Below are 14,488 nucleotides of genomic sequence, written 5' to 3'. Positions count from 1 at the left end.
CTAAATAAGTTACCTGATTTTGAAAAGTGAAGAGCATCCAACAGGCAGCTCTTGACTTCAGTGACAGCTGCTGCGTATGCACAGCACTTGTGATAATTAGGACACTTATCTAAGTACCTTAATATGGATGTAGGTGCCTAACTTTAGGGCTTAAGTGAGAACACAGGAGCACATGTGCAGGCCCTCAGCACAGGGGTGAATTTCACACCTAGCACATATCACATACTGAGAGAAAACCATTCATAAACAATCCACAGTGTTTAAAAATTCATTGAATATTGCTGAATAATTAATATACTTGAGGAAATCTTTTTGTGAATATTCAATAAGCAGAAAAATAGGTTAAATTTGCTGAATAAATTATTGATTTTGATTTTTTTTGTTCTTCTCTAGTACAGAGCAAGAGTTATAAACAAAGAGCTGCATTTAAAGCATATATTGGTCAAGCAAGTAAAATTAAAGGAGTGTGAAGGCTGAGCATGACCACAGAAGTTTGCAAGATCGTTGTGGTGCTAGAGGGGAAAAACTCTGTTAGGCTGTCAAACGTGAACAAATTAAAATATGTATAAGATTATTGACAAGCTGACTGTTAGCCAGCTGGCGACACATCTGTAGAAAAGAGGTTCCTATAAAGGTGTATTACAAAGGTTTTGTAAACTTCCTGTCTCAACAACATACCTGGAATCACAGCAGAAAGAGTCCAAGATACTATGATAAAAGATGTAGTGATCAATGGGTAGTGATCAATGGCTCCATGTCTAGTTGGCAGCCGGTATCAAGTGGAGTGCCCCAAGGGTCGGTCCTGGGGCCGGTTTTGTTCAATATCTTCATAAATGATCTGGAGGATGGTGTGGATTGCACTCTCAGCAAATTTGCGGATGATACTAAACTGGGAGGAGTGGTAGATACGCTGGAGGGGAGGGATAGGATACAGAAGGACCTAGACAAATTGGAGGATTGGGCCAAAAGAAATCTGATGAGGTTCAATAAGGATAAGTGCAGGGTCCTGCACTTAGGACGGAAGAACCCAATGCACAGCTACAGACTAGGGACCGAATGGCTAGGCAGCAGTTCTGCGGAAAAGGACCTAGGGGTGACAGTGGACGAGAAGCTGGATATGAGTCAGCAGTGTGCCCTTGTTGCCAAGAAGGCCAATGGCATTTTGGGATGTATAAGTAGGGGCATAGCGAGCAGATCGAGGGACGTGATCGTTCCCCTCTATTCGACATTGGTGAGGCCTCATCTGGAGTACTGTGTCCAGTTTTGGGCCCCACACTTCAAGAAGGATGTGGATAAATTGGAGAGAGTCCAGCGAAGGGCAACAAAAATGATTAGGGGTCTGGAACACATGAGTTATGAGGAGAAGCTGAGGGAGCTGGGATTGTTTAGCCTGCAGAAGAGAAGAATGAGGGGGGATTTGATAGCTGTTTTCAACTACCTGAAAGGGGGTTCCAAAGAGGATGGCTCTAGACTGTTCTCAATGGTATCAGATGACAGAACGAGGAGTAATGGTCTCAAGCTGCAGTGGGGGAGGTTTAGATTGGATATTAGGAAAAACTTTTTCACTATGAGGGTGGTGAAACACTGGAATGCGTTACCTAGGGAGGTGGTAGAATCTCCTTCCTTAGAGGTTTTTAAGGTCAGGCTTGACAAAGCCCTGGCTGGGATGATTTAACTGGGAATTGGTCCTGCTTTGAGCAGGGGGTTGGACTAGATGACCTTCTGGGGTCCCTTCCAACCCTTATATTCTATGATTCTATGATTCTATGTATCTGTTACTAAACAAGGGTCCTAGGAGCTTATGCTAAAAATGCCAACCATTGTGGACAGCCAAGCATTTGTAGAAAGACTAGTATAAAAGTGGACAGACCTGTTGTTTGTGTATATCACAAATGAAAATCTAGAGCCAGGGTTCTCAGACTTCCTCATAACAGGTCCCACATCTTGAGAGAGACTGTCTCATAGACCAAACCCCTTCACCTACTAGTCATTACCCAGCCTTCCTATTGTCTCATGATTGCACAGGCCACTTCCCCTCCTACTCAAATAACATCCTGTGGTAATCACACCACTCAATTACTTGGAAAAACAATATTAGGAGTGTACATGAATGTATTTTTAACTTCTTTTTAATACAGTTTAGCACCTGGAGAAGAGGTGATTCAGAGTCATGTGACCAGCTAGCTCTTTTCAGAATACTAGCTAGTGGTTCACAGAGCACAGCTTTGGGAACTCCGGGGCCCTAATGAGTTCATCAAGGATATTTAGGAACTGAAATGTTTGAAAGACTCTCCTAATGAATGAATGAATGAAGATGCTGAACAAGGACATACTGTTTTACTCTATACAACCAAAGAGTCAATAGTGGCAAGAGAAGTACCTTCATACCTATCGAAAGATGTAGGCTCAAGATTTATTTATTCATTGCAATGGCTATGAAAAGGACTTTACAAAAACTATTACTCCAACTTTCCAGGGACTTCTACTGTCTAACACAACATCAATTATTGTATAATGCACGCAAAATCTAAATTAATTATGCATGGAGTAACAGCAGCAGCTGCAGTCACAGACAATGGTCCATAGTATTGCACTAATGAATCAATAAGATTTGTCTCAACTTGTGTGTCACCAGCACGCTACTGTGTCTCCAAGCAAATGGCAAAACAAAAAAAGATGGGATGCAAATTGTTATGACTACTGGAAAAAAAAAACAAAAAAACTAGGAGCGTGGTCAGACCTCTATATGCCATCTGGCTTACCATTAAGGCTATGATTTAGTCACATAGGTCGCTGGAAGTAACAGAATCTGTGACTTCCAGCGACCTCCATGACTTCAGCCTGCGGTGGTCAGGAGCTGCAGGGTCCCCCGACAACCACAGGGCCAGGGAGCTGTGGAGTACACCCGCCACCTCTGGCAGCCCCTGGAGTTCCAAGCTATTGTGGGTGGTGGGAAACCCCGAGAGCTCCTGGCCACCGGGGGAACCCCTGAGCTCCTGGTTGCTGCAGGCGGTGAGGGCCCCCGGAGCTGCCGGTGGCAGGGGTACTCCACAGCTCCCGGCCTTCATGGGCAGCGGGGGAACCCTGGAGCTGCAGATGGCTTCTAGCCCATGGGCAGCTGCCCTGTTTCAGGCAGTGTGAGGACCCAAAGATACCCATTTTGTCACAGATATTTTTAGTAAAAGTCATGGAGAGGTCACGGCTTCTGTGAATTTTCCTTTTTTGCCCATGATCTGTCTGTGACTTTTACTAAAAATATCTGTCACAAAATCTTAGCCTTACTTATCATGCAGTGCCATTAGAACGCAGGGCTGTTAGTGGGACGTACATTGAAGAGAAGACTTCCCTGCAACACTAAAGTAGCCTAAAAACATTTTTGTGTAAAAATGGATAATTAAAAATACAAAATTGACAGATCATCCAAACATTGTGAGTTGCCAAAGACAATGGATTTGGTGTGTGTAAGAATGTTCAGTCTTGGAATCATGTGTTCTGGAGCAAGGAGAACCTCTTATAATGCTCTGACTGAAAACAAATTTATGGAAGGAAATTAGGCTACTTTTGAAAACTGAGACATCAGAGTACCAGCCAAAATTCCACAGAAATATTCTGCACTTGACTGGACAGGACTGGAGCCAAGAGATAAAGAGCAGAACAGGACTTTGAAAAAATGAGATGGAGGGCAACGAAAAGCGAATTGACAGTGAAAAGAGGAGTGCCTGATAATAGACATGTTGTTACCCAGAGCTGAAGAAGAGCTCTGTGTAAGCTTGAAAGCTAGTGTTTCTCACTAACAGAAGTTTGTTAAATAAAAGGTATTACCCCACCCACCTTGTCTCTCTAATGTTGTTACAAGGGCATTTTCACCATTAGTTTTAACATCCTCAGCGTGTCATTGTGCCACCTAAACTTCTTGACTAGTAATTAACTGAGCACAAAGACTGAGAACTGAAAATGCTGTGCCGGAATGGTTCATGCCAGTGTCTGAGCTGGGAATAGAATTCAGGTCTCCTCAGAGACAATAGTTCTCCTCTTAGGGATTTAAAGTGGAGGTTCTAAAAGCTGCCAAACAGCCTGAAGACTGAGCCACTGCACTTTTTGGTGGTATGCTTTGAGGGTAGCCTGGAAACAGACTAGTGGGGGCGAAGTAGGTGCCATAGCTCCTGTTTGTTCAATCTATAAAAAAGTGTTTCTTTACAGAATGAAAGAATTAAATTAAATTAATTAAAGGTAATACAATTTTGGAATGGTGCCTAGAGCTGTTATAGAACAAAATGTGTTTCTGAAACATAAGCGTATTTGGGATCCGGGCAAGAAGAGGACCTGGACCTTATTGTCTGTATGGAGTTAATACTTCCTATATTACTTGAACTGAATAGACATGATGATCTGTGACGTGTTGAAAACTCCTACTACATATGCATGCAGAGGCCAGATGAACTATCTACTTAATTTTCAGACATTCAAGACTGTAATGGAGATTGGTGGCAAGCCCATGTGTAACAGTTTTTATCCAGGATGTGTGAGGAAGTGTTTTATTTACCTGTATCTTAGTCCTTCCTGAAGCACAGATTGAGAGGAAGGACTTTAGGGCAACAAAACAAAGCATCAAGGAGCGAGTGAGAGTAAATATTACCTTCAAAATTCTTCTGGAGGAGCTGCACTAGAGTGAACTACTTTTGCAAAAAAACCAAAACAAAACAACACCATATATATACACACACAACTACAAAAACAAGCAAACAAAAAACTGCAGTTCTATACAACATCTTAATCTCTTTGTCTCTTGGTTTTCCATAGGGTGACCAGATGTCCTGATTTTATAGGGACAGTCCCGATATTTGGGGCTTTGTCTCATATAGGCACCTATTACGCCCCACCCCTGTCCTGATATTTCATACTTGCTGTCTGGTCACCCAAGTTTTCCATCTGTAAAATGGAAATAACATTACTTTCCTACCTCTTTGGGGCACTGTGAGGATAAATCCATAAATACTTAGGAGGTGTAAAATACTCTGGTGATGAGGGTTAAAAGAATATGTAAGCAGATGTTAGGAGAACTGAAGCTAAAGTAGGCCCTACTCTCAAAGCTGTTTGACATTGCTATGCTATTAGTAGTGGCAGACTATGATAGTGAAGATTATGAAGCTGAAGGCTGACTAAGATTTCCAAGCAGTTTGTTTCAAAGTGGAATTGTCATGCTAAAGTCGACCATATATTCTGTTAGTAATGTGGGCATGGCTCGAGGGACAGACAGGTCTGTGCATTCCAAAATCAGTGAATCAGGCTGACACTTTTGCTGATCCGGTGAAACAATTCCCTTGGGAAGAATTCTTTGAAATCCCCAGAAATGAAACCTATTTTGGGAAAGTCTCAAGATAATTTGCTGCCAAATTTCATGCCACCCAATGATGATTCGCAGGGTATGTTATTTGTGTGCTACATTGAATGGAAAATCAGGATGGGCTTATTCCAAACTGCTGCTTCTGAACCACCTTCAATGCGGAATCATTTTGTTATGTCTTGTCTCCACAAAAAAGTTGTACTGCTTTAACTATACTGGTACAGTTCAAGTGGTACAACGCTCCTACTTTGGATGCAGTAATATTGGTGTAACTTTTTCCCATACAAGAAGAGGAATAAATTAGGTCAGCACATGGCACCTTTATGCCAGTACAACTGTGTATACATTAGGACTGTAACTATAAGTATTTTGGGAAAAATCTGCAGTCCTTACCAATAGTTGTGCCAATACACAGCCAATATAGACCAGGTCTGAGTTTGTAGGGTGGACCATCAAAATAGTAATGGGGAAAAATAAATCTCATGACTTGAAACAACTGCCCAAGCCTGACTGTGGAACCCTTACTCCTGTGAGTAGCACCACTGAAGCCAGTAATATAACTCATGTGAGAATCATCACTTTGTTTTTGTTTTCAAATGTCTATGGCAGCTGGTGGGTCAAATTTATTTTTAAATGCGAGAGTAATTTTTGAGTTTCAGGAAGGCTAACTCTCCAAAAATAACAGCCTGTGCCTGCTGAAGGTTCCACCTGAGTGTCTAGTATAATTGCACTGGATGAAATTTATTAATTGTTACGAGGCAGAATGTACATCCCATCCCATTTTATAGGCTAGATTCTGATACATTACTCATGTTAAGTAATAACTCACTCCTTCAGCAGTCTCATTGAAATCAACGGGCATAACAGTTTATTTAAGTTGCTAGTCAACCTGAGTAAATATATCAACTGGCCCTATTAAAATAACACACTTCAGGAAGCAAAGTCCTACTGGATACCTAAAATTATTGGGTGAATTAGGCCTGGTGAAAAAACTCTATTCCCTGCCAAACACATCCAAAAACAAAGTGAGTGATGAATTGAATATTATCTTTAAAATGATCTGTTCCTATTAGGTGCAGCAGCAATGATACTGTAAAGTCATTAGTAAATGTCCCGTGCACACTAGCACAGAAGTATTGAAAATAATTTAACGTAACATGATTTAAGCTGCACAAATGTCCTAAAACAAAAACATTTACACCACAGCAATAGAGGACTGGAACGTGTACAGCACTTTGCAATGAATAGAATCATGGGACAAGGGAAGATATTTCCCAAGATTCCAGACAGTGTTTTCACTGGCCTATTTTGCTCAAGTTTTTATGGCACAAAGCAGCTCTATCTTCAGAGCATAGGGCTGTGAAGCAATAGCAGTAAATATTGCATTAGTATTTTCAACCTGCTCATAGGGGCTGGCTATGTGCATGCTAATCTGGCAGCATTGTCTGTATTGGCCCTGCTCTGTACAGTCCCATTGACAGTAAAAATAGATGGGTTCATACTAAACTGTGTTTAAGATAAACCCTCCAAAAAAGATTCTTAAACACAACTGAAAATAATTAAGTTGTAGACTGGACATACACTCTGGGTTAGATGCTTTTCTAAATGGTCTTGTCTTCCCTAACATAATTTAAATGTTGTGTATTTAGATCAGGTCGGAAACAAGGAAAGCGTAGGTTTCAGAGTAACAGCCGTGTTAGTCTGTATTCGCAAAAAGAAAAGGAGTACTTGTGGCACCTTAGAGACTAACTAATTTATTTGAGCATGAGCTTTCGTGAGCTACAGCTCACTTCATCGGATGCATGCCGTGGAAACTGCAGCAGACTTTATTTATACACAGAGAATATGAAAAAATACCTCCTCCCACCCCACTGTCCTGCTGGTAATAGCTTATCTAAAGTGATCATCAGGTGGGCCATTTCCAGCACAAATCCAGGTTTTCTCACCCTCCGCCCCCCCACACAAATTCACTCTCCTGCTGGTGATAGCCCAGCCAAAGTGACAACTCTTTACACAATGTGCATGATAATAAAGTTGGGCCATTTCCTGCACAAATCCAGGTTCTCTCACCCCCTCACCCCCCTCCCAAAAACCACACACACAAACTCACTATCCTGCTGGTAATAGCTCATCCAAAGTGACCATTCTCCCTACAATGTGCATAATTAAGGTGGGCCATTTCCAGCACAAATCCAGGTTTTCTCACATCCCCCCCACCCCCATACACACACAAACTCACTCTCCTGCTGTTTGTGTGTGTATGGGGGTGGGGGGGATGTGAGAAAACCTGGATTTGTGCTGGAAATGGCCCAACTTTATTATCATGCACATTGTGTAAAGAGTTGTCACTTTGGCTGGGCTATCACCAGCAGGAGAGTGAATTTGTGTGGGGGGGTGGAGGGTGAGAAAACCTGGATTTGTGCTGGAAATGGCCCACCTGATGATCACTTTAGATAAGCTATTACCAGCAGGACAGTGGGGTGGGAGGAGGTATTTTTTCATATTCTCTGTGTATAAATAAAGTCTGCTGCAGTTTCCACGGCATGCATCCGATGAAGTGAGCTGTAGCTCACGAAAGCTCATGCTCAGATAAATTGGTTAGTCTCTAAGGTGCCACAAGGAAAGCGTAGAAGGCCAAGAAGAGAGAGAGAGGTGCAGATTAGAACTTTTGTGAGAAAACTCTTGATCTTTTTTCACTGCAAAAGCCCAAAACCTGGGCCAGGGTTGCTATGGTTCGCAAACTTCATGGTGGACATGGGAGCTTGGACAATTTATATTTTTGTGTAATTTTTGTCATCTGAGTTTTGTTTTCATTTTTCACTTGTGTAGGGTGACCCAGAGCCATCCCTTGGCAAGGTGGTGGCCCCAGCCTCTGCGCTTTGTGGGCCCCCGCAGGCAAGCAGGTGAGCCGGGCAGGTGGGGTGAGGAGGCAAACGGGGAAACAAGTGTCTGGGGGTGTGTAGCCCCCATACCAGAACCTCCCCCTCCCCTCAGTGCCTCCTGCATGCTGGTGGGCCCTGCTGATCAGGGCCTCCCTCTCAGCGCCTACCACCTGCCTGCCACAGATCAGATGTTTCATGGCATCAGGAGGCGCTGGGGGAGAGGGGAGAGGTGCGAGGGTGTAGCATTCTTGGGAGAGGGGGTGGAACTGGGTGGAAATATGGTCACCCTATGCTTGTGGATACTCCAAATTTCTACCAAAAGTCACTCAGGGCCCCAGGGAAGTAATTGCTGCTTCTCAATGTCATTTATTGCATGATTTTGGATATGGCAAAAAGTAGCAACCCCAGTTAGCACAACATTTGGGAAATGGGATTTTTACAGTAGACCCAGCCCCTCCTTAACATTACAGGACAGAGCTGCCATCCCTTGTAGTCTTTGTGTGGGGTCTGCGGAGTCAGGACTTAGGCCTGTGACACTCTTGTACCCATTTCTTTAGCGGGCAGGCAGTGGTGGAAGATGAGGAAGGAAAAAAGAGGCGTGTGACTAATGCCCAAGACATGGTGGCAGGAGATTGGTTTGGGCTCAGTCCCAGAGTTCCTGTATGAGGCAGTGTTATAAAAGGGGAAGTCATTATTACTCAAGGCAGAGGAAATGCTGCTAGCTGTCAGCCAGCTCGCAGGGCTGAGCAGCAAGCATAGTGTAGCAGTGGTGATGAGTAGGGCCCTACTAAAGTCACGGTCCATTTTGTCAATATCACGGTCATAGGATTTTAAAAATCATAAATGTCACGATTTTAGATATTTAAATCTGAAATTTCATGGTGGTGTAATTGTAGGGGTCCTGACACAAAAAGGAGTTGTCTGGGGGTGGGGCAAGGTTATTGTAGGGGGGAGTTGCAGTGCTGCGACCCTTACTTCTGCGCTGCTGCTGGCGGCGCACTGCCTTCAGAGCTGGGCAGCTGGAGAGCTGCGGCTGCTGGCCAGGAGCCCAGCTCTGAAGGCAGGGCCGCTGCCAGCAGTCGCGCAGAAGTAAGGATGGCACAGTACCACTGTGCTGCTGCCTGCAGAGCTGGGAGCTTGGCCAACAGCCACGGCTCTCTGGCCATCAAGCTGTGAAGGCAGCACAGAAGAAAGGGTGACAAGACTGCGACCCCCTAAAATAACCTTGCAGCCACCCCTCTCCCCCCAACTCCCTTTTGGGTCAGGATCTCTAGTTTGAGAAATGCTGGTTTCTCCCGTGAAATCTGTACAGTACAGGGTAAACGCACACAAAGGTCCCGAATTCACGCTCCCTGAGGCATTTCCATGGCCACGAATGTGGCAGGGGGCTAGTGATGAGCCTCCCCTGAAGGGGTACCTAGCGCCAGCACCTACCAGACTGAGCCCTTTTCTCAGGGCAGGCCGGAGCCCGGCTGTTTCGAAAACTTTCCCCTCAACTCTCCCAGGACCAGGTGTTGGACCCAAGCCGGCCATTGCGGGGCTGCGCTGCGCAGCGCCCTTTTAGCGCGGCCGCCCTCCCCAGCCGCAGCGAGAGCAACCATTGCAGAGCGGGGCGGAGAAAGCCAGAGGAGTGATGGCTGCAGCTCCCAATAGGGGAGCGCGGGGCCGGAGGGGAGGCGGGGCCGCGTGCCTTTTAGGCTAGCGCCCCGCAACCCGTTCCATAGGCGGGCGGGCGGGCGGCTCCGTTTGGCTGTGCGCGCTTGTGGCTCCCGCCCCGGCAGCCGGGGGTGCGGAGAAGCAGCTCGTGCTCCAAGTCTCTCGCTCAGACCGCTGGGCTTGCCATGGTGCCGCGGGGGTGACTGCCGAGCGCCACGGGCTGCTGCGGGGCGCGGGGTCACCCGCCGGAGCTGGTGCCGGGCCGGCCATCGCAAAGGCGTTTCTGACCCATGCGGGGGGAAGCCGGGGAAATATCCCGCGGGGACCCGTTGCCTCGGGCTCGCTGCTCCCCGCATCCGGTCTGATACCGACCCCCCCACCACCACCAGAGGGGCGGCGAGCGGGGGACGGAGCGCGGCTCGGCGCAGCCACCCAGGAGGAGCCGCCGCCGCCGCGCAGGAGGCGAGATGCACTTTCGGAGCGATCGGCAGCTCAGCAGCACCCTGAAGTTTCCCCCGGCCCGTCCCCCGGCCGCTTCCCCGCCGCGGGGCTGCGGAACGGAGACTCCCGCTGCTCCCGCCGCGGGCCAGCGGAGCGCCGGGCGCTAGCCGGCGGCAGAGCCCGGCTCTAGGGTGCATCGGCCCCGCGGGGGAGATCGCTGCTCCTTCCCCCGCCCCCCAGCCTGCCCGCGGCGGCTATGAAGGGACGAAAGAAACGAAAGTTGCTGTGAGCCGGCAGCCGATGAGACCCGCTGGCCCTAGGCTGGAGCACGGGCTAGGAAGCAGGGCGCAGCCCCGCCAGGCAGGGGGCAGAGCGGCCGGCTGCCGGGCCTGGGCTTCCCCACCCTCGGGGCGTGCGAAATGCCAGATCCGCCGCGGGAAGGGCTCTGTGCTGGGGGCAAGTGGGCAGCCCCCCCGGACCTGCGCTCCGTGTGATGTGATGAGCAACCGCTGGCGCTGGCCAGCCGCCCCTGCCCTGCTGCCTCCTGCCCCCGCAGTGGTGCTGCTGTCCTGGCCCCCGGCCCTTCTCAGCATGAAAGTCTTCCGCAGGAAGGCGCTGGTGCTGTGCCTGGGCTATGTGCTGCTGCTGCTGCTCACCATGCTCAACCTGCTGGACTACAAGTGGCACAAGGAGCCCCAGCAATGCAACGAGCCTGCCCCGGCCCGGCGCGCCCCTTCCTCCCCGCAGCAGCCCCACTTCCAGCCCCGCTCGGACATCCGCTCCCTCTACCGGCCGCCGGCGCCGCCGCCCCGCCAGCGCCAGCTGGTCTATGTCTTCACCACCTGGCGCTCGGGCTCGTCCTTCTTCGGGGAGCTCTTCAACCAGAACCCCGAGGTCTTCTTCCTCTACGAGCCGGTGTGGCATGTCTGGCAGAAGCTCTACCCGGGGGACGCCGTCTCCCTGCAGGGGGCGGCCCGGGACATGCTCAGCTCCCTCTACCGCTGCGACCTGGCCGTCTTCCAGCTCTACAACACGGCCGGGGCCGGCAAGAACCTCACCACGCTGGGCATCTTCGGGGCGGCCACCAACAAGGTGATCTGCTCGTCGCCGCTCTGCCCGGCCTACCGCAAGGAGGTGGTGGGCATGGTGGACGACAAGGTCTGCAAGAAGTGTCCCCCGCAGCGGCTCAGCCTCTTGCAGGACGAGTGCTACAAGTACCACACCCTGGTCATCAAGGGTGTGCGAGTCTTCGACCTTGCCGTGCTGGCCCCACTCATGCAGGACCCGGCCCTGCAGCTCAAAGTCATCCACCTGGTCCGGGACCCCCGGGCGGTGGCCAGCTCCAGGATCAAATCCCGCCACGGCCTGATCCGGGAGAGCCTACAGGTGGTGAGGAGCCGGGACCCCCGCATCCACCGCATGCCCCTCCTAGATGCCAGCCACAAGCTGAATAGCAAGAAGGAGGGGGGAGGTGGCTCGGATTACCATGCGCTGGGGGCCATGGAGGTGATCTGCAGCAGCATGGCCAAGACTCTGCAGACTGCCCTGCGCCCACCCGACTGGCTCAAGAACAACTATCTGGTGGTCCGCTACGAGGACCTGGTGGTGGATCCCATTAAGACTGTGCGGCAGGTGTATGGCTTTGTCAATCTGCTGGTGAGCCCGGAGATGGAGAAGTTTGCCCTCAACATGACCAGTGGGCCCAGCTACTCCTCCAAGCCCTTTGTGGTGTCTGCCAGGAATGCCACCCAGGCAGTGAGCGCCTGGAGGACAGCACTGAGCTTCCAGCAGATCAAGCAGATCGAGGAGTATTGCCAGCAGCCCATGGCCGTCCTGGGCTATGAGAGGGTCAACAGCCCCGAAGAGGTGAAGGACCTAAGCAAAACACTGCTCAGGAAGCCAAGGCTGTGAATGGGGCACAGGGGATGCCAACAAGCATCCTTTCCAAAGGGACAGCTAGCCACTGAGCAGCTTTGGAAACAGTCTTCTTTGCCTGAGAGAAAGAGGGAGTGAGGAAAAAAACATCTGGTATTCCTTACAAATGCATTAATCAGGAATCCAGGCATTCCTCCAAAGGCCATTTGTGGGTAATATACATTGACATTTTTGCATTGCTGGGTTATATGCAATTAAAAAGAAGAGAGATTAGGATTGATGGTATTTGTAAAACCCCTTTCCTCTCTTATACCCAAGGTGAGATTCAGTACCAAAATCTTGTTTACGGACTTCTTGTTGTGACTGTGATAATGAAAGACTTGTGCAATTTCTGAGACATCTGTCTTGGTGGAGATGGGTTGCAGTGGAAACATAATATTGTGAATTGGGTTTTTGTATTAAAAGTAAATATTGAAATGTGATCTAAATAAAGAAAACAATAAATGATATTCATTTTTATAATTACCTCGATTGTCTGGGAATCACACACATTGCTTCTATACAGCTTGAAAAAGTACTTGCTTCAGATGCACATTTGATAGCAACAAATACTTTTTGTCGGGCTCAGGGGCTGGAGTGCAACTTTCTCCATGTTATCTCCTGTTTAGAAGCTGCTTTCTTACAAACAAGTACAAATCCCATAAATGCTGTGCAGGTTTTGTGGCCATATGCGTAGAGCCCAGAGAGATTTCTCTTTAAATATTGGTGGTTTTTTAAAAAAAAGTTATATTTAAAAAGTTACATTTAAGTGACACTATAATATATTCATAAGATTTGCCATCACAACAATATTGTTGTCTTGAAATACATGTCAAGGAGTCACTGTTAAGTAGAACAAATGGTTCTACATATGGTGTTTAAAAAAAAACACAACATTTTATAATCGTGAAAAGGTTTGCATGTGTGCAAACTAAATAAACATCTATATTGTAGTGCAAACAACTACAATTGATAGATAAAATACTTGAAGCATACTTCTGGCATGCTTGTTGTCAGATGGTATAAATGAAAACAGAATAAAGCTGGAGCTTCAATGTGAATAGTATTGAACTATTCATTTTCTGTCATCTAAATGTTTGTGTGTGTATCTGGTATGTAGGAACATACAGGTTTTGGTTTGTTGCTATGTTGGGCTGATCCTGCAGTCTTTAGTGAGGCAAAACTACCCTTTGACTCTGAGAGACTGTTGGCTGGATCTTCACTGTGTGTAAATGCTCTCAGTTGCTGAGAGTTTTGCCTGGAGGATCAGGCCCATTATTAAATGTGATAAAAGTAGGCGATGTTACTACTCTCACTTCTGTCATATGATAACTGCAGGTACCAGCAAGGACTTTATTTGAGGCTGGTGTTGTTATTCTCCAACACTGTTAAAAGATCTGCTTTGAATGTTGAGGTTTAAGCAAACAATTTCTTGCCACACAGATTTCTGATTTTAGACCACAGACTTTTCTGTGGGAAGCACATTTTACATTGCTTATCTAGATATTGTGCCTTCAGAAAATACAAAGAATTTCTAGGAAGAATATAAGTAGTAGGAAGAAGAAGAATTAGCTTGTGAAAATATATTTATATAAAAGAATGTTGATAATTGTGTGTGAAAACTGTGGTTACATGTAATGTCTTTCTTGTATGAATACTGAATTTTAAGCTAAAACAAGATGTTAAATGAGACTGAGACTTAAGATATTTGACTTCTGGATAAAATATTGGCAAATAGATGTCAACTTGGTTTGAAAAGGAAACGGGAATATAATAAACTAGTTAAAAAGCTTATTGTGCAAGGTTGCATATACGCTAATGCTAATTATCAATTTTATGACACATACCCATTCTGTTAATTTGTCAGCAGTGGCAGTAGAAATAACAGTGTAACTCTTTTATCTGAGAACACTTGCAAGTAGATTGTTAAGTGAGCTATGTTTCAGAGATATCAATGGCTAGAAATGAAAGGGATTCTTAATTCCATTAATAAAATGCATATTAAAATGTATTGTGCTAGTGCAATTAGAGGTCTCCTGTTACCACCACAAATATTCTCTTTTTACCTCAGATGGGTCCCAGACCTTCAGGCTTGGACTCTTTCTCAGTCCAGCTGACTTCCAGCCCAGGCATCCCCAAGAGCAGTGACTAAGGACTCCGATCTTGTTTTAGAACATGCTGCTTGATTTTTTTTATTTTTATTTTTTAATCTGCCCTTGCTTCATTAAGTGCCTCTCCCCCCCCCCCCCCG

General features: G+C 46.9%; 1 protein-coding gene across 1 annotated transcript; it reads left to right on the top strand.

Annotated features, from left to right (window-relative positions):
- The first annotated feature begins 9,944 nt into the window (after positions 1 to 9,944).
- CHST2 (carbohydrate sulfotransferase 2) lies at positions 9,945 to 14,029 on the top strand. Its single transcript, XM_048864711.2, has one exon. It carries the CDS (start codon positions 10,624 to 10,626, stop codon positions 12,232 to 12,234), a length of 1,611 nt encoding a protein of 536 aa, XP_048720668.1. The 5' UTR covers positions 9,945 to 10,623; the 3' UTR covers positions 12,235 to 14,029.
- The last annotated feature ends 459 nt before the right edge of the window (positions 14,030 to 14,488 follow it).

This window comes from Caretta caretta, chromosome 9 (genome assembly GCF_965140235.1).
Source record: "Caretta caretta isolate rCarCar2 chromosome 9, rCarCar1.hap1, whole genome shotgun sequence".
NCBI classification, from domain to species: domain Eukaryota; kingdom Metazoa; phylum Chordata; order Testudines; family Cheloniidae; genus Caretta; species Caretta caretta.
Note: the sequence above shows the minus strand (reverse complement) of the source record. Positions and strands in the feature narration are given on the sequence as shown.

Excerpts from the sequence above, each read along its gene's own strand:
- CHST2 (XM_048864711.2), top strand. The coding sequence starts at position 10,624 with ATGAGACCCGCTGGCCCTAGGCTGGAGCACGGGCTAGGAAGCAGGGCG.